At 43.7% G+C, this 21396-nt stretch overlaps 1 protein-coding gene across 1 annotated transcript in view; it reads left to right on the forward strand.

Moving 5' to 3' along the window:
- LOC126295494 (uncharacterized) overlaps positions 1–21396 on the forward strand; it is a 99889-nt gene that overhangs the window by 59446 nt on the left and 19047 nt on the right. The window contains exon 2 of the mRNA XM_049988055.1: positions 9053–9119. Within this exon, the coding sequence (XP_049844012.1) occupies positions 9053–9119 (67 nt within the window). The remainder of the gene's footprint in view (positions 1–9052; positions 9120–21396) is intronic.

The following is a 21396-nucleotide window of genomic DNA, read 5'->3' on the forward strand; positions in this document are numbered from 1 at the left end:
AACTTTAAACATTGGATTCGCCGCTTTTTGAGCTCTAGTCACTTATAAAAGAAAATGGGATATGGGAATTATGACAACTATAGGTGCCAAAATTGTCGACTTTAGGAGCAGGTCCATTTTAGAGTATTGTTTTTAGGTGCACTTCAAAGGTTCAGTTCCTACTATTTTTACAAAAGTTTAAACTGTCAGTTTTAAAAAAATGATATTTTAGATGAAGGGTGATACTTTGAAGTTTCGGAAAATAATTTTGGAGCCTACATTTATTTAACAGTAAGGTAGAAAAAAATTCTCTTCATGTGTCGACTATAGGTGCTCTTACCTTATTATGATCTCTCTTGTATATACAAAAAGGTGCGTATGTGGAGATGGCTTAAAGTTGTTCCGTTTCAGGGCGTGTATCCAAAGCTGCCTTCGGTTTTCATCCTTAGGGAACTTATGAGTAGGAACGAGAAACAGTTATGCTTACTTCTGTAGCCGAATTATCACAGATACTTTCCAAAATGTAATACGAGTCTGACTTTGCAGGCATCACTCTCAATACTTTAATTTACGTGATACTCCATGTCAAGTCTAAAAAAAGGTATAAAAGTCACGTCAGCAGATTTCAATAGACGCATCTGCACTACCATAGAAACAGTTACACGTGAAATGTAACGCCGTTCCCCCGACGAAACGCCAACATTCGCGAGACTTTAGCGCAGAGATGTTGGAGCCACGGGAACGACGCCAGGGCCAGCCTGTTATATTTATGGTCGAAGGGCGGCGCCAACCTGCCCCGAAACTGTTTGAGCAACCCTGGAGAGCCGCATATTCAGACAAAAGCAGACGAACAAAGTGCGGAAGCAGTCGGAAAGCGCCGTCGTTGTTGCTTTTATGCCGTCCCGTCCCTTCCCTTTTTCACTCTGAGCAGCAATCGCTCTCCATTAACCTACCAGTTACAGGGCGTCTAGCGAAGCAATCCCACATTTCAGAATTCGGTATCTCGGAAACTGAGGTAGGTAGACGTGCGCGACAGACGGTATTTTCGTCGTGAAAGCTGTAAGAATGTTATACGGAAGTTTCTAAATTGTTGTGAAAGCTGCAGCCAGACGCCGCTGTGAGCGATGAGTTGGGCCGCCTTGGGAGGGGGAGAGGTCGGCACCGGCTGTTTCCAGTGACCGCCCCACATTCCAGAGACGGTCTGACGCTCAGGAACGGCACGAAGCGGCAGCCGCTCCCACGCACCTCGCCAGACTCCGAGGCACAGGCGGCGCGGCCGGTGGCCTGACGGGGCACGTGGGCCCCACGTACATTGTAGTCACACCTGAAAACGTCGCCACGATGTCTGGGATTACTCAGAAACATTCGAAGAAACCCGTCCGACGAATTGCAACAGAGAGTGGACAGAACGATCCAGCGTGCAGAAAGTGCTCAGACGGAGCCTGCACGTTTCCATTCAGACCTCAAATCCACCAGGCGTACGTGTGCCAGCTGTGCGGCAGAGGGCAGACTTTGCGAACGAGATTCTCAAATCGGGGATTTGATGTTGGCGGCGTACGGTTCACACACGACTTCCATCGAAAGTCGTGAATAAACAGAATGTGGAGAACTTTTGGAATCCGTAAGTCACCACCCGTGTGAAGCGAATGCGGTGTATATTCTCGCAAAGTTACTGTTTGGGCTGCAGTACCCAGCAGAGGCATTAAGGGCGGAAAGCGATCACTAGTGGCCGTTACGTCGCAATTTTGGAACAGTTTGTCGCTGCACTTCTAGCGTTCGAGGGTCGAACATGTGTAGGATGCTTCGTGTAACACACATCGCACCGAACAAGTGTTTCCCTTTCTTGATGAATACTTCTGGAATTGAGTCATTACGTTTGATTTTTGCAAATTTACTGGCCCAGGGATGGACTGACACCCATATTCGCCCGGTCTCACCCTTCGTATTTTTTGTGCGGCTCATCGAAAGACACTGTCTGTCGGAACCATCCCATCATGCTGGATGAGCTCGAATCGACTGTCTGTGCGGCGTCTGAATCCATTTCCGTTGAGGCCCTACAGGATGTGATGGTAAATTTCAGTTTCCACTTGCGCCACCTCAGTACTGCGAGCGCTGGACGTTTCGGAATGACTGCAAAGACTTGTTGGGGACGAGAATTTGACTGTGCACGCAGACATTGCGCGACGTTGACAGCATACAGGGGCGTCTGTGCGCAGCTTTTACAACCATTTAGAAAATTCTCTCTACAATTCTTACACCTTTCACAATGAACATACCTTTTATTTCATTCATCTAAAGTTCTTAGTTATCGTGAGATTTAATTTTGAAACCAGAGACTCTTTCGACGGACGCCCTCTCTCACTCGTGGTGTTTTCGGGGGAGCAAGTCGATCAGTACAGCTGTTGTTGTTGTTGTGGTCTTCACTCCTGAGACTGGTTTGATGCAGCTCTCCATGCTACTCTATCCTGTGCAAGCTTCTTCATCTCCCAGTACCTACTGCAACCTACATCCTTCTGAATCTGCTTAGTGTATTCATCTCTTGGCCTCCCTGTACGATTTTTACCCTCCACGCTGCCCTCCAACGCTAAATTTGTGATCCCTTGATGCCTCAAAACATGTCCTACCAACCGACCCCTTCTTCTAGTCAAGTTGTGCCACAAACTTCTCTTCTCCCCAATCCTATTCAATACCTCCTCATTAGTTACGTGATCTACCCATCTAATCTTCAGCATTCTTCTGTAGCACCACGTTTCGAAAGCTTCTATTCTCTTCTTGTCCAAACTATTTACCGTCCATGTTTCATTTCCATACATGGCTACACTCCAAACAAATACTTTCATAAACGACTTCATGACACTTAAATCTATATTCGATGTTAACAAATTTCTCTTCTTCAGAAACGCTTTCCTTGCCATTGCCAGTCTACATTTTATATCCTCTCTACTTCGACCATCATCAGTTATTTTACTTCCTAAATAGCAAAACTCCTTTACTACTTTAAGTGTCTCATTTCCTAATCTAATTCCCTCAGCATCACCCGATTTAATTTGACTACATTCCATTATCCTCGTTTTGCTTTTGTTAATGTTCATCTTATATCCTCCTTTCAAGACACTGTCCATTCCGTTCAACTGCTCTTCCAAGTCCTTTGCCGTCTCTGACAGAATTACAATGTCATCGGCGAACCTCAAACTTTTTACTTCTTCTCCATGAATTTTAATACCTACTCCAAATTTTTCTTTTGTTTCCTTTACTGCTTGCTCAATATACAGATTGAATAACATCAGGGATAGGCTACAACCCTGTCTCACTCCTTTCCCAACCACTGCTTCCCTTTCATGCCCCTCGACTTTTATGACTGCCATCTGGTTTCTGTACAAATTGTAAATAGCCTTTCGCTCCCTGTATTTTACCCCTGCCACCTTCAGAATTTGAAAGAGAGTATTCCAATCAAAATTGTCAAAAGTTTTCTCCAAGTCTACAAATGCTAGAAAAGTTCGTTTGGCTTTCCTTATTCTTTCTTCTAAGATAAGTCGTAGGGTCAGTATTGCCTCACGTGTTCCAACATTTCTACGGAATCTGAACTGATCTTCCCCGAGGTCGGCTTCTATCAGTTTTTCCATAGTATTTTGTGAATAAAAAACTTAACTTGCAAACACTAAATTACTTATTACTTTAAATAAAAAAAGGGAACGAAAACATCTTTTGATGTTTGTTTCGTTTGAGTAGTACCGTGAAGAATTACCAGTAATATAAAATACGAGATTATTCTCGTATGTCGCCGTTCACCGTGCCACTTATGCTTCCGGCACGACGCTCGCGCCGAGCGGGTAGTCTGCCCCAGCGGCTGTAGGCGCTCCGCACCCACCGAGCATCGCAAACACAGGAACGGGCAAAAAGAAAGAACAGATTCCCAGCGTCTGTAAAAGAGAAACTCTGAAAAAAAAAACACATTGCCTGTGCCAGTGGACGAAGGAAGACTGTACCATGAGCAACATTCGTTGCTGGAGAAATACAGAAATGATAATCCGTTTCATTACCCACACGAATCAGCATGTTAATGTTTACTGAAGCGATAGCTTCAACAACTCTTTTTCTCAGATTTTAAAGAGTATCTGCCATAGGTGGTACAAAGACTCTTATGCAAAACCGCGGGTAAAAAAAATCGCAACGTGTGCTGACCTGTGGGGGCCAAAAGCAATGAAGATCTCGTTGTGCATCTGTTCCAGCCGAACGTTGTGGGACAGTGTTGTTAAAATAACGCGTCTCCGATACGCTCGATACTTCTGTCAGACGCGCGTGGCCGACCAGTGAGAGCTCCTCCCTTTCCATGTGCAACCAACTTGCAAGAACTTTGTACGCCAGCCATAAATCTGCTGGTGCAGAGGCGGCTTCTTGCTGAATCGAAGTGGAATCCGTGTTCGACTTTAACAAATGATTCCCTTCGTGATAATTCCAACACACAGAGTGACTTCTGGTGTGCTGTGGCTGCCATATTGCTATAAACAAGAGGCAGAGCAGGTACTATATGTCAAAACTCTGAACCTGTATGCATCCAGTGACAGGCACAGCGTATTTCTGTCTTGTATTGTTTGTGAGTAGGTGGAAAACCAGCCCTAAACAAAGAAGGAAAAGCAGAAAGGTGGAAGGACTATATAGACGGACTATACAAGGGTGATGTACTTGACAGCAATATCATGGAAATAGAAGAGAACGTAAATGAAGATGAAATGGAAGATATGATCTCCGTGAAGAATTCGACAGAGCCCGTAAAGACCTAAGGCGGAACAAGGCTTCGGGAGTAGACAACATTCCATTAGAAAGACTGATAGCCTTGGGTATGTTAGCCATGAGAAAACTCTTCCATCTGGTGAGCAAGAGATACTACTAAACTCCGTCCGAACAGTCCTCGGAAGGCCCAACGGTACCGACCGAACGCCGTGTCATCCTCAGTCCACAGATGTCACCTTTCTAGCATTTGTAGACGTAGAGGAAGCTTTTGACAGTGTTGACTGGAATATTCTCTTTCAAATTCTGAAGGTAGCAGGGGTCAAATAGAGAGAGCGAAAGGCTGTTTACAATTTGTACAGAAACCACATGGCAGTTATAAGAGTCTAGGGGCATGAAAGATAAGCTGTGATTGAGAAGGGAGTGAGACAGGGCTGTAGCCTATCCCTGATGTTATTCATTATGTATATTGAGCAAGCATTAAAGGAAACAGAAGGAAAATTTGGAGTAGGAAGTAAATTCCATGGAGAGGAAATAAAAACTTTGAGGTTTGTGGATGACATTGTTAATTCCGTTAGAGACAGCAAAGGAGCTCAAAAGGAGTTGAACAGAATGGACAGTGTCTTGAAAGGAGGATATAAGATGAACATCAACAAAAGTAAACGAGGATAATGGAATGTAGTCGAATTAAGTCGGGTGATGCTGAGGGAACTAGATTGGGAAATGAGACACTTAAAGCAGGAGATGAGTTTTGCTATTTGGGGAGCAAAATAACTGATGATGGTCGAAGTAGAGAGGTTATAAAAAGTAGACTGGCACTGGCAAGGAAAGCGTTTCTGAGGAAGAGAAGTTTGTTAACATCGAGTATAGATTTAGGTGTCAGGAAGTCGTTTCTGAAAGTATTTGTATGGAGTGTAGCCATGTATGGAAGTGAAACATGGACGGTAATTAGTTTAGACAAGAAGAGAATAGAAGCTTTCGAAGTGAAGAATGCTGAAGATTAGATGGCTAGATCACGTAAGTAATGAGGAGGTACTGAATACAATTGGGGAGACGACAAGTTTGTGGCACAACTTGACTAGGAGAAGGGATCGGTTGGTAGGACATGGTCTGAGGCGTCAAGGGACCACCAGTTTAGTATTGGAGGACAGCGTGGAGGGCAAAAATCGTAGAGACAGACCAAGAGATGAATACACTAAGCAGATACAGAAGGATGTAGGCTGCAGTAGTAACTCGTAGGCGAAGAAGCTTGCACAGGACAGAGTAGCATGGAGAGCTGCATCAAACAAGTCTCTGGACTGAAGATCATAACAACAAGAAGAACAATAACATTTCTTGTCTGTAATAAACGATTGTAGTCTGTTCTTTCTTTTCGTATCGTGCTGTACCGGTGTCGCTCGTGCGGAACTTAAGCCCTGTAGCGACCGCCGCCGCCGACATCTGTACGGACTGTCAATTTGTCTGTCGTACTTACGAGTATATCAGGGCAGGAGACTCTCTTAGTTGTGTTACTTAGACTTTTTGTGTTTCTTGCAAATAAAGTGTACGTAAGTGTTACCTAGAAACCATCATTCAGTCATCGGGTGTTTGCGTGAATACTCCAAAAGACATAAAAGAAATAAGATTTCCTCATTGTTCGTACCTACAACGTACGTGGAACGATTGCAGCGTTACGATAGGTCGCTGTCACGTGGAGATTATCGTAGTAAGAGTTCTTCTAAAAGAGAATGGCGATGTTGAGGTACGTGACGTCCTCTCTGTACAGAATTTGGTAATTTTTGAAACGAAAAATATTAAATTATATATATAAATTAATTATTTAGGCTGATATAAAAATGCTACTCCTCAGTTCCTTCCGAAATAAATTTGAGAAAATCGCTGTGAACAGAAGAAAAAATGCAAGAAAATATTTCCAAACCAGAAATGAAACATTTTTAATTATTAAAGACACGTATTCCTGAAATAAAGGTATTTAGCGTCTATTCCTCAAGTGCGTGAGGGACAGTGTTACACACATTGCCGTCAAGTGGAAATTCGTAGAGATGTTACAAATCTCACGTTTTTTCCCAGATTGATATGTTTCTCTGTCTAAACTGATGTGCAATCTCAATGAAAAATTTGTGTATCCGACGATTATAAGTGTCGAAAAACGATGCTGAGAAGAAGACGAATGTCAACGTTACAGGACCTTAAACGAATCTGGCAGTAGAACAAGCGTAAAACGAAATATTAGATTGTGTATACTTTCATTTACAAAGATTGTATTAATAAATTCTTGGTAGTCAGTCTCTGGCGCTCTATACCAGTAAACTGTTACAGTCAGTCGTACTTTAGAGTGACGTAAATACATGCAGACGGCGGACATGTGCGCGGTTGGTTCACATCTTCAGACGGAAACGCTCCCACGCTGCAGGTCTGCCCACACAGTTGGATCCTGCGACAGCCGTCGGCGGCGATGGCTTCAGCTGCGCTGCCACTGCAATTCAGACGGTGGTGCTACGGACTCATACACGTTTCAGACGTACAGCACAAGGTTTCAACATTGTCTTGAGAGAGAGATATTATAAGAGTTTTTTCTTATCGAGCTGCATAAAGATATTCAAATTTTTTATGCCCTTCCCTCTATTTATTTATTTATTTATTTATTGTTCCTTGGGACCAAATTAAGGAGAAGTCTCCATGGTCATGGAACGAGTCAATACATGAAATTATAACACGATAGTAGAAACAGATAAAATGAAATACAATTCGTAGGTTTAAATAAAGAAAATCAACAATGTCACATTGGAATTTGCTTAATTTTAGAGCTCTTCCAGGAGGTCCTCGGCAGAATAGGAGTAGTGAGCCGTGAGGAAACTCTTCAGTTTAGACTTAAAAGCGTTTGGGCTACTGTTGAGATTTTTGAGTTCTTGTGGTAGCTTATTGAAAATGGATGCAGCAGAATACTGCACTCCTTTCTGCACAAGTGTCAAGGAAGTGCATTTCACATGCAGATTTGACTTCTGCCTAGTATTAACTGAGTGAAAGCTGCTAACTCTTGGGGAATAAGCTAATATTGCTAACAACAAACGACATTAAAGAAAATATATAGTGTGAGGGCAATGTCGGAATTCCCAGACTATTGAACAGGGGGTCGACAAGAGGTTTTCTAACTTACACCGCACGTAGATCGAACAACCCCTTTTTGAGCCAAAAATACCCTTTTTGAATCAGATGAATTACCCCAAAAAATAATACCATATGACATAAACGTATGAAAATATGGGAAGTAGGCTACTTTTCGTGTTGAAGTATCACTTATTTCAGATACTGTTCTAATGGTAAATAAAGCAGCTTTAGTTTCTCAACAGCTTACTATCTATCCGAACGCCTTGGAACTTTAACTGTTTCATCTCGCTTATAATATGCCCATTCTGTCTGATCAAAACATCAGTTCTTGTTGAATTGTGAGTTAGAAACTGTAAAAACTGAATCTTACTGTGATTTGGCATCAAATTATTTTCCACAAGCCATGAACTTACTTCATGAACTAAATTACAATATTGCACAAAAGATCGTTCAGTACCAATCTGGTCCCAGCAGCAAACAGAAATATTTTTGAATCACCTGTAAAACTAGAAGGCATATCATTTATATAAATAAGAAACAGCAGTGGCCCCAGCACCGACCCTTGGGGAACGCCCCACTTAACAGTGCCCCATTGGGACTGAACATCACTACCACTCTCAATATTGCGGAGAATTGCCTTCTGCTTTCTGTTCTTAAAGTAAGAGGCGAACCAATTGTAAGCTACTCCCCTTACTCCATAATGGTCCAACTTATGCAGTAATATTTTGTGGTCAACACAGTCAAAAGCCTTCGTTAAATCAAAGAAAACACCTAGCTTTCGCAACCTTTTATTTAATCCGTCCAAAACCTCACAGAGAAAAGAGAATATAGCATTTTCAGTTGAACCATTTCTAAAACCAAACTGTACATTTGACAGCAAATTATGTGAATTTAAATGCTCCAGTAACCTTGTATATACAACCCTCTTGATAACTTTAGCAAACACCGACGGCATAGAAATAGCTCTATAATTGTCAACATTCGACGTACGGTAAATTTTTTTTGTGTGACTCGCCGTCATTAGCTTCAGACGCAGTGGCGAAAAGTGGCTGCCGTGAAATTGAGGCGAAAAACGCATTCACGGAAGTAAAATAAAATGTAATGTTTCCGAGTAGACGAATGAATTTATATTCCCGCTTAATGTACCGTTACTACGTTACTTTTGGTGTATCTCTGGTACGTAATCCCGCTGGAGTTGGGTTGAGCGCGCTGTGACTTTCGCCTCCGTCTGTTGCAGAGTACTGCGGCTCGCTCAACTTCTGCCCCAGCGGGACCTTCTGCTGCTTCGACGACAGGTGCTGCAAGTGAGTACAGCAGCGCCTCCTCCAGCGTGGCTCAGTGTGGGCGCTGACCGCCGCTGTGGGCACCGTTCCGCTACACTTTCCCACATTCCTGCCTATGTCTCGAGTGCGTCTGCTTTGCGTCGGTGAACCTTCCTTTAACCCTAGGATGAATGGTGACGGAAACACACATGAATGCGTATGCAGGGAATCCAAGGGCTTGGCCTAATTTAAAATTTTCCTCTTTTAATATAATCATTCTTTGGAGTTAAATTTATTTCTGACAAATTTAGTGTCATATTGAAAGATACCTAAGATAACATTTTATTAATTAACAGATTAACATTTTATTAATTAAAAAAAGAACTCCAAGAGTGAATTTTTATTAGTTACATTCATTTACATACAACATAGAGAAATGATTTTATTAATTCACTTATACGTTGCAATTTACATTTTATAACATTTATTACAACAATTTTCTTTAATTAAAACATGCTCATTATTCACAATATTATGTATATAGGCAATATTTTGACAAAAAGTTATTATTCATTGTTCACATAAAATTGCACTTTACTTAGTTTTCAACATGTGACAAACAAGAAGCACAAAGAACGCCACTGTGTTTGTTACAAATGTTGGTTTTGTACTTAATGCATGTCACAGCACTTTTCGTGTGTTTATTATATGACAATAATTGCATCTTCTTGTTTTTCCTGAAACAGGTAGTTGGTTTGGCAATATATCTTTTTGAACACCACATCTTTGCATGGCATCAACGATTATCTTTGGAAGGTTAGGGATCTGAAAACGCAGTTCCCTGAGTGGTGTTACGATTTCCTCTGCTAAATCCCTTAGGAACAAACGCCTTTGATCACTTTTTCCAGTATGGTATGTCAGATGTTGGGCGGAAAATAAAATTTCACTGTTCATTGCTGCGACGTCCATCATATTCATCGATAATGCAAATGACCATCTTCTTGTTTGTCTCTTGCAAGTGTAATAACGAATTTTCTGGTCCATTTGACCTACTCCACCCTCCGTAGAGTTATAGAACTTTATTATATCTGGTTTCTTTTTTGCACGTGTTTCAGCAATGTTTGTGTCGTGATTCACTGTACTAATGAGAACTACAGACTTTCTCTTTTTGGGAACATAACTCACCATTGTATTGTCACCTCTAAATGCGAACAAAGAGGAATGAATCGCTCTTGAGGCAGAGGATTTGATCTCATTAGGAATTTGTGGTTTATTTTGTTTCATTGTTTCCACCACTGTAATGTGCTTCTGAAGCATCTCTTTTCCCAGCTGCACACTAGTAAAGAAGTTGTCAACAGTAATATTTTTTTAAGACCTTTCAATGCTTTAACAAGATCTTTCACCACATTCAATTCAAGATTTTTCTGAGTAGGTTCATGGGGCTTCCTTCTCGTGTAAACAATTCCGTCTAAAGCATATGCAGATGTACGAGGGCTATCCACAAAGTACATTAGGTTTTGGAATAAATGAAGTATTGGAATTTTTTATTATTATGTGTAGATGAAAGCCACACTTAAATACTACTTTTCAACATAGTTGCCATTTAAATTAAGGCACTTATCGTGGCTATGGACGAGCTCGGAAATTCCTTCGTCGTAAAATTCGGCCGCCTGCGCCTCCAGCCACGTGGTCACTTCTCCTCGAAGCTGTGCGTCGTCATCAAAAGGCTGCACAGCCAACCACTTGTCCGTTGCTGGGAATAAGTGGGAGCCGCTCGGTGCCAGGTGGGGACTGTACGGCGGACGAGGAAACAACTCCCACTTGAAAGATTCGAGGACTCAGCGAGCGGCGTTTGCCGTGTGGGCCCGGGCGTTGCTGTGAATCGGCAAGGTCTCTGAGCCCAGCTTTCCCCTGCGCTCGTTTTGTATTGCTCTTCTGAGGTTGTGCAGAGTCTGGCAATGCCTTTGACAGTTTATAGTAGTGCCTCTCTCCAGAAAATCCACAAAAATCGCACCTTTTCTGTCATAAAAAACAGTCGCCGTCACCTTTCTTGCCGACATTGTCTGCACGCATTTCTTGGGTTTTGGGGGCGAATTTGTGTGCCCCCACTGCATTGACTGCAATTTTGTCTCGCAGTTTACATGCTTAACCCACGTTTCGTCACCAGTAACGATGCGATCGAGTAATGAGACGCCATCTTTCTTGAGTCGCCATCTTTCTCGTAAGCGTCCAAAAACGTTAACGCTGGAGCCATTCGCTGATTTTTGTGAATCTGTGTCAAGATTTTTGGTATCCATCTTGGACAAAACTTGTGGCTGCCGATAGATCTCTATCGGTGTGCAGTTTTTGCACTCAGCACGCACTTCACACTTCGCGGCATTTTCAATTAAGGCTGACATTTCAAACTGTCACAGTAACTCAGCAGAGTACAGCACGAACCTCTCGCTAGCACGGCAGGATGCAGACCGAGCGGCGGAATGCCACGACACCGAGGTGGTCGCGCTAGCTCCGCCCCTGACGGACACAGACAAAAGCGTTATGTACTTTGTGGATAGCCCTCGTAGCATCACACAACCAAAATATTTTTATGCCATACTTGGCTGGTTTAGAGAGCATATACTGGGTGAAGCTGCATCTTCCACGGAATGGGACTAGCTGTTCGTCAACTGTGAGCGAATCATTGGGAATCATTGGATTTCTACACTTGTCACGAAACAGTTCCCATACATAGCGTACAGCTGCAAGTTTGTCATCTGCAGATCCAGGGTTAAGGAAACCTTCCGAGCTCTGCTCGAAAACCAGATTACCTGCCACTATCACGAGAGCTATTGTCCTGTATCGCTCGCCTGCCTCTCGCCAGACATCCAGAACACAGCCTGGTTGGAGCACGCTGACCGCCCCCAGTAGAACCAGCTTCTGCTCGGAAGCCGACGCTCACTCCGGAAACATGCAGTTTGAGCGATCAGAAGCGCGGCAGTCCGGCATCGATCCGGTCTCGGCAGCTCGCTGGCGGGGCCCCAAAAGCGTTCCACACGTGCAGTGGTCGCGTCAGTTCTGTAGCCCGCTTCCCCTCCTGTGCCGTGTCTCTCTGGAACTCTGCTCGCTGGGCCACTTTCGTCTCCTCCAGGCCGTACTTGAGCAGTAAAGAAGGCCAGAGCGGGCGGTCTACCAGGGTGGTGTGTTTGTGGAAAGCTGTAGCTCGGGAATATCTCAGCGCTGGATTATTGCATATGGTCGACTATCGAGGTCATGTAAAACCTGGTTTCAGTGAGGGATTTCAGCTAAACCTAAAGTTTTAACACACAGAAACACGTAACCGTTACTAAGATTACAGCGTGAAAAATTAAAAGTTTGTATTACTTTTCTTGTACAAACAAAACTGAATTAAGAAAAGAATACTGTACTCCTCTGTTAAATCAGTTCAAAGATTTACAAAAGTTCAATACAGGTATGTACTGAACAAAACAAGTACCATTGACTTCAGAAGATTGACAACAAGCTAATAAAGAAAATAATTACTCAGAATTGCGTGCAGTTTTTTTAATCACCAATACGCAGATTCAAGGTGGACAGGAATAAGGAATTGGAACGGACTGACGGTGTCAGTTTCATCGCCGACGAATGAGAGAGCGTGCTGCGCCAGGATTCGAAACAGGGACCTCCCGCACACCAGGCAGCTGTGTTGAGCGGCGGCCCGCCCCCTCTGCCCACCGAGGCAAACCACTTACACGAATGTGGCCAGCCTGGTCGCCTAGACACGTACGAACGTGTTGGACTGCATACTGGGTCCACTGTTTCTTGTGTATGTTAATGACTTGTCATCTGTTACATTACCAGATGCCAAGTTTGTCTTACTTGCAGATGACACAAACATTGAAATAAATACACTACTGTCGTTAAAATTGCTACACTGCGAAGGTTACATGCTACCCCCTACAGACGATAAATTTAACCGACAGGGTGAAGATACTGTGATATGTAAATGATTAGCTTTTCAGAGCATACACACAAGGTTGTCGCCGATGGCGACACCTACAGCGTGCTGACAGGAGGAAAGTTTCCGACCGATTTCTCATACACAAACAGCAGTTGACCGGCGTTGTCTGGTGAAACGTTGTTGTGATGCCTCGTGTAAGGAGGAGAAATGCGTGCCATCATTTTTCCGACTTTTATAAAGCTTGGGTTGTAGCATATCGCCATTGCGGTTTATCGTATCGCGACATTGCTGCTCGCGTTGGTCGAGATCCGATGACTGTTAGTAGAATAAGGAATCGGTGGCTTCAGAAGGGTAATACGGAACGCCGTGCTGTATGCCAACGGCCTCGTATCACTTGCAGTCGAGATGACAGGCATCTTATCCGCATGGCTGTAACGGATTGTGTAGCCCCTTCTCGAACCCTGAGTCAACAGATGGAGACGTTTGCAAGGCAACAACCATCTGCTCGAACAGTTCGACGACGTTTGCAGCAGCACGGACTATCAGCTCGGAGACCGTGGCTGCAGTTACCCTTGACGCGTGCAATAGTGTACTCGACGACGAACCTGGGTGCACGAATGGCAAAACGTCATTTCTTTCGGATGAATCCAGTTTCTGTTAACAGCATTATGATGGTCGCATCCGTGTTTGGCGACATCGCGGTGAACGCACATTGGAAGCGTGTGTTCGTCATCGCCATACTGGCGTATCACCCAGCGTGATGGTATGGGGTGCCATTGTTTACACGTGTCGATGACCTATTGTTCCCACTGAGGGCACTTTGAACAGTGGACGTTACATTTCAGATGTGTTACGACCCGTGACTCTACCCTTAACTCGATCCCTGCGAAACCCTACATCTCAGCAGGATAATGCACGACAGCATGTTGCAGGTCCTGTACGGGCCTTTCTGGATACAGAAAATGTTCGACTGCTGCCCTGTCCAGCACATTCTCCAGATCTCTCACCAACTGAAAACGTCCGGTCAATGGTGGCCGAGCAACTGGCTCGTCACAATACGCCAGTCACTACTCTCGATGAACTGTGGTATCGTGTTGAAGCTGCACGGGCAGCTGTACCTGTACACGCTATCCGAGCTCTGTTTGACTCAATGCCCAGGCGTATCAAAACCGTTATTTTGGCCATAGGTGGTGGTTCTGGGTACTGATTTCTCAGGATCTATGCACCCTAATTGTGTGAAAATGTAATCACATGTCACTTCTATTATAATATATTTGTCCAATGAATACCCGTTCATCATCTGCATTTCTTCTTAGTGTAGCAATTTTCATGGCCAGTAGTCTAGTAAATCAAATATAAATTTAGAAAGGGCAGCTAATCAAATTTTAAACATTAATAAGTGGTTCATAGCCAATTCACTGTCATTAAACTTTGAAAAGACCCACTATAAGCAGTTCAGAACATCCGAGAGATTTCCTTCTGGTGTGTGTATAAAATATGACGACATGGAAATAGGGCTAGTTGAGAGTGTAAAATTCTTGGGATTACAACTTGACAATAAATTCAGTTGGGAGCAACATACTAACGACCTGCTAAAGCGCCTAAACAAGTCTGTGTTTGCAATGCGAATGATGTCAGACATAGGAGATATTAATATAAAAATACTGACATATTTTGCTTATTTTCACTCCCTTATGTCATATGGTATCATATTTTGGGGTAACTCGACAAACAGAGAAAAACATTTTCGAGTACAGAAGGGTATAATAAGAGCAATGATTTGTGTAAATCCAAGAACACCATGTCGAAACCTATTCAAAGAAATGGGCATATTAAAGACAGCTTCTCAGTAATCATCTTGGTATTGAAGCTCTTTTTTCCGTGTTTGCTTTAACAATATATATGTTTTTGGATAGGGTCCGCCTTTTTCAAAACACAGTTGTGTTTTGCTAAAGGCGGACCCTATCCAAAAACGTATATACAGCTTCTCAGTATATTTATTCCTTAATGAGGTTTGTTGTAAATGTTACATCTCTTTTTCCAACTAACTGCTTAGTACACAGTATCAACACTAGGAATAAGAACAATATACATAAAGATTTAAAATCGCTTACTCTTGCCCAGAAAGGAGTCCAGTATTCAGCAACGCATATTTTCAATAATTTACCAGCAACCATTAAGAGTTTAGTTTCAGACAAGGCACAATTGAAACATAATTTAAAAGAATTTTTGGTGGCCAACTCCTTCTATTCCATCCGTGAGTTTCTCAACAAGTGCAGTAGACCATTTTAATGAAAATTTACTGTACTTTAATTTTTGACAATACTTGGTTGTAACAGCCAAATAACTACCTACTGTGTGAATGATGGATGTATGGAAAGCAGATCTAAGTCTTAAGTATGTAAATAGTGGAAGTTTAATTTTAAATCTTGCACATAATCTGACTGTTCTTAAATGAGGATCACTGAAACGAATAATTTACTTTAATTTTTGACAATACTTGGTTGTAATAGGCAAGAATCTAGCAAATGTCTGAATGATGGGTTTAATGAAAGCAGATGTAAGTATTAGACCAGTAAATATTAGAAGTTTAAATTTAATTCACGTACGTAATTGTACTGTACATTGACTGAGGGTAATTTGAATTAATGAAACTCAAGTTTTTCTAATTACATTTTTGTAATGTGTTTATCTGACATGTTCCACATCCAGGAGGATTCCCTCTTTTATGGGTCTATGGAATGAATAATTAATCTAATCTAACCTATCTGCCACTGATGGTTTAGCTCAAATCTTCTTCTGAGTCCTCTGGAAAACGATACCTTTTTTCTTGGATTCAGCTCTTTGATGAAAAAAAAATATTTTGTGTGATGTACAGATTCATTTTGTTTTCCAATTTCACATGCACGCTGAACCACTAAGTATTGCCACCAGGAATAACTCATAAAGCATGATAGCAGCTGAACAGTTTGTGGCACAAATGTTGCATGGGACAACGGGGACCATAATAAGACGTTGGTTTTTTTGTTGCTATGTCGGATCGCGTCAGAGATACGAAGGTGGACTTTGGCATTCCTCATCACATCGGCACTTATCGAAGCACATGCTCTGACAATCGTCTCTCGCATATCGTGCAAACAGTAGATAAGCGCCGAGTACGGCGTGCCACTATTTGACAGTTTCCCAATACAACACTAATGGGAAGGGTGAGGCTAGTATCGTTGAGTCTGAATCATGTATTCCTTGGAAGAACAAGTCGGTATCCTTCCCATTTACGGAGAACGCCAACGAAATTCACTGAGAAAAAAAAAGGCTCTGAGCACTATGGGACTTAACTTCTGAGGTCATCAGTCGCCAAGAACTTAGAACTACTCAAACCTAACTAATCTATGGACATAACACACATCCATGCCCGAGGCAGGATTTCAACCTGCGACCGTAGCGGTCGCGCGCGTCCAGACTGAAGCGCCTAGAAAACCGGCCGGCAAGTTCACTGAGAGCTAAATTACGTGGCATCAGCACGGCGAGTGGGCGACACGTCTGTCGCTGGTGGCCAGAGGTGAGTTGTGGACACAGGTGGATTGGACATGGAGGAGATGTGTCGTGGCCGGCTCGTTCGCCAGACTTGACGCCTCTGGATTTTTTTTCTTGTGGAGATTCGTGATTCGTAAAAAACATTTGTTTATAAAGACGTTCCGACTACACCTGAATATATCTGAAAGAGAATTGTGAGAGCACGTGCTTCGATAAGTACTGACGTAATAAGGAATACCACTCAATCCACGATAAGAAGATTTGCAGCACTGCATTCATACTAAAGGTCACCACTTCGAACACCTTCTGTAAACGGACGTTCCTGCGACCTTCGTGATCTTCGTTGACCTTCAAAGACCTTACTGTTACACGTAAATGGATTCGTCTCGATAGCCGCTACAAGAAAGTAAGTACCAAACGATTGCATCCCATTTAAAAAAAAATAAGTTGACCATATTGCTGAACCGACCTCACCTAGCAACGAAAACTAACGTCATATTATGTCCCCTGTTGGCCCATGCAACATTTGCCCCAGAAACGTTTCACCTACTGTCACACTTTTGGAGTTATTCTAGGTGGCAGTAGTTAGTGACTCACCCTGTATATCGCCACGAAACCACGCATTCGTACAAAATAAGTCACTTCTTGAAATATAACAATGATACTTCCACTATTATCAACCATACTTACGGTGGACGAAGACCTGTTAGATTGTAACTAAATATACACTACTGGCCATTAAAACTGCTACACCACGAAGACGACGAGCTACAGACGCGAAATTTAACTGACAGGAAGAAGATGCTGTGATATGCAAATGATTATTATTTCAGAGTATTCACACAAGGTTGGCGCCGGTGGCGACATCTACAACGTGCTGACATGAGGAAAGTTTCCAACCGATTCACATACACAAACAGTAGTTGACCGGCGTTGCCTGGTGAAACTTTGTTGTGATGCCTCGTGTAAGGAGGAGAAATGCGAACCATCCCATTTCCGACTTTGATAAAGGTCGGATTGTAGCCTATCGCGATTTCGGTTTATGGTATCGCGACACTGCTGCTCGAGATGGTCGAGATCCGATGACTGTTAGCAGAATATGGAATCGGTCGGTTCAGGAGGGTAATACGGAACGCCGTGCCGGATCCCGACGGCGTTGTATCATTAGCAGTCGAGATGACAGGCATCTTATCCCCGCATGGCTGTAACGGATCGTGCAGCCACGTCTCGATCCCTGAGTCAACAGATGGGGACGTTTGCAAGACGACAACCATATGCACGAATAGTTCGACGACGTTTGCAGCAGCACGGACTATCAGCTCGGAGACCGTGGCTGCGGTTAACCTTGACGCTGCATCACAGACAGGAGCGCCTGCGATGGTGTACTCGACGACGAACCTGGGTGCACGAATGGCAAAACGTCATTTCTTTCGGATGAATCCAGTTTCTGTTAACAGCATTATGATGGTCGCATCCGTGTTTGGCGACATCGCGGTGAACGCACATTGGAAGCGTGTGTTCGTCATCGCCATACTGGCGTATCACGCAGTGTGATGGTATGGGGTGCCATTGTTTACACGTCTCGGTCACCTCTTGTTCGCATTGACGGCACTTTGAACAGTGGACGTTACATTACAGATGTGTTACGACCCGTGGCTCTACCCTCCATTCGATGCCTGTGAAACCCTACATTTCAGGAGGATAATGTACGACAGCATGTTTCAAGTCCTGTACGGGCCTTTCTGGATACAGAAAATGTTCGACTGCTGCCATGGCCAGCACATTCTCCAGATCTCTCGCCAATTGATAATGTCTGGTCAATGGTGGCCGAGCAACTGGCTCGTCACAATACGCCAGTCACTACTCTCGATGAACTGTGGTATCGTGTTGAAGCAGCATGGGCAGCTGTACCTGTACAGGCCATCCGAGCTCTGTTTGGGTCAGTGCCCAGGCGTATCGAGGCCGTTATTACGGCCAGAAGTGGTGGTTCTGGGTACTGATTTCTCAGGATCTCTGCATCCAAATTGCGTGAAAATTTAATCACATGTCAGTTCTCGTATAATATATTTATCCAATTAATACCTGTTTGTCATCTGCATTTGTTCTTGGTGCAGCAATTTTAATGGTCAGTAGTGTAAGTTCATTGAAGCGACACTTTATAAAAGTAAAAGTCCCGTAGGACACTGAGAGCGAAAGCAGGAAGTAAATGAACGAAGTTTCAAGTCCAGCAGGGATAAAAAATTCGTTTGTCGAGCGTGTAGCCATTTGAAACTTGAAGAGGAATAAATTAAAAAGACCACAAGTCTCCCACAGTGACACACTCCTCGTCTTCCTCAGTGACAGGGCCAGAAACACCGCGACCGCTCAGCTGGCGGCTCCAGGGGTCGTGCAGCCGGGCATAAACGGCGGTGGAGCCGTGCAGGCGGAACTCGATACACAGCCCCGAGTGACCGAACCCCTGCAGGATCGGCGCTTGGCACAGGAAAGAAACAGTGTGCTCTGAGCTGAGCGCTGCACTAAATACGTTTCGGCTCTAGGACGCAGCTGGCCCCTTTTACGTGGAGTGTTGTATCATGAGGAAGTGGGGACGAGGCGACGTTACGGGTGGGCGGTGTCCTGCTCCTGCAACACGGACGGAACAGGAGGCGTACAAGCTCATCAGCAATAGTCCTCTGGCAAACTGATAGCACCAGTAGTAGGGTCTTGCCGTGGGTTAAGCCTCTTCCACTTTTGTCTGTCCATAATGAATTAAGAAGGGAGACAGCAAAAGCAATGGAGGAATGGCTGACAGAAAAGTGTGGCAGGATAGAGGAATTAGAGAAAGGAAAATATGATTTGATGTACAAAGAAGCAATGGATTTGAGATTCAGGGAAAAGAGAAACAACAATGGACTAATGGAAGTAGAGGCAGCAGTCGGTGAAATGGTGAGTGAACCCCAAGAAATGATGAGAAGATGGGAAGAATATCCATTCTATATACTCTCCGCATCTTCTCGTACGCTGCAGACAGCTGACCGAGTGAGGAAGACCTTAGGATAGAAGAAGAAGACAAAATCGCAGATGATGACAAGGGAAATGCAATACTATGGAGGAGATGAAAAATTGAAAGGCAATGGGAATTGATGAGATTCCTGCGGAACTGTTAAAGTCATTGGAGAAGGGAAAAGGGAGTCGATTGAATTGTGTAATAAAATGGAAAATTACCATAGGACTTTACAGAAAGTATCTTAATACCTATAGAAAAGAAAAAGAACAGCAAAAGTGTGAAGAACATAGAAGAGTGAGCGTGATATCGCATGCAGCCAAAGCCTTGCTGAGGACGCTCAACAGAAGGTATATGGAAAGCTGAATTGCGTAATAGGAGATGAACAATTCTGTTTCAGGCGAGGAGTGCGAACTAGAGATGCCATTGGGCTACTGAGATTGTTAGGGGAGAGATACATGGAGAAGAAAAGGAAGGTGTATGTTGTGTTGATTGATCTTGAGAAGGCTTTTGACTGTGTCAGATGGGACAAACTGATGGAAATCCTAAGGGAACATGGACTGGAAGGATAGACAGCAAATTAGACATTTATATTTGAACCAGAGAGAAAGAGTAAGAATCGGAGGTGTTATGAGTGAAGAAATTGAACTCGGAAAAGGTGTAAGACAAGGTTGCTGTTTATATCTGGAGGAAACTATTAGTGAAATTTTTGATGGAAGAGGAGTTTGTATAGGGGGTCAGAGATTGGAGGGTATAAGATTTGCAGGCGACACGGTTGTGATGGCAGGGAGTGCAAGAGAGATGGAACAAGTGAATAACTTCAGTTACTTGAGAGGTGTAATAAAGGATGATACGTATTTCTCAACAGTAATTAGGAAAAGAATTTGCAACGGAAAGAGGAAACAGAAATTACTTTGTGGACCACTAAACAAAAATCTGAGGAAAACAATTGCCAAATGTTATGTATGGAGCATTGCACTGCATGGAGCAGAGACCTGGACATTGAGGAAGGGCGATGAAAGAAGAGTGGGGGCACTAGAGATGAGGATGTGGAGGAGAATGGAAAAAGTGAAATGGGAAGTCCGGGTAAGGAATGGAGAAGTATTAAGAAGAGTTGGAGAAGAAAGAAAGATGCTGAAAGTCATCAGAAAGAGAAAATGGAGCTTCATTGGACATTGTTTGAGGGGAGGCTGTTTATTGAAGGAAGGAATAGAAGGAATGGTGGAGGGAAAAGGGGGAAGAGGAAAAACAAGATATCAAATGCTGGAGAATATCAGAGGAGGCAAGTATTCAGAAATGAAAAGACTGGCTGTGGACAGAGCAAAGTGGAAGAGGCTTAACCCGTGCAGACTGACATACAGTCAATGAAACTAGTCACTCTGTAATCTGCTCACTAGGTGCTGTCATACCCTGTGACGAACTAAACGCACTCTGCGGCTAAACTGCCGGATGCCAAACTGTGAGAGAGCGAGTGAGCGATGCCCTCCGTTCATTGGTGGCGGCCTAAGTGCGTGCTGCCGAGAGAGCGTTGGCGCCTTTTCGCTTGTGGGTGTGTCTCTGGCTTCTCGTGCTCGGTGCTCCCGATCCAGCGCCTACTAATCGGTCTCTGCACTTCATCTCTGCGCCAGCACAAACCGGCACGTCCCCGATCGCGAGCCTCGTGGAAGAGAATCGGCCCCCGCGGCCAGCACAGCAAGGCAACCTCCCTCCGCAAGAACTGTCCCCCGAATATCGGGCATCTTCAAAGCACTCCCGTGATGTCGTTTCCTGACAACAACGCAGGCGTTAAGCCTCGCTACAGCCGGGCCGGAATTGTTACTTATGGAATGCCACAGAGAACAGTCCTGATGTCTCTCGTCTACATT

This window comes from Schistocerca gregaria, chromosome 11 (assembly GCF_023897955.1).
Source record: "Schistocerca gregaria isolate iqSchGreg1 chromosome 11, iqSchGreg1.2, whole genome shotgun sequence".
NCBI lineage: Eukaryota > Metazoa > Arthropoda > Insecta > Orthoptera > Acrididae > Schistocerca > Schistocerca gregaria.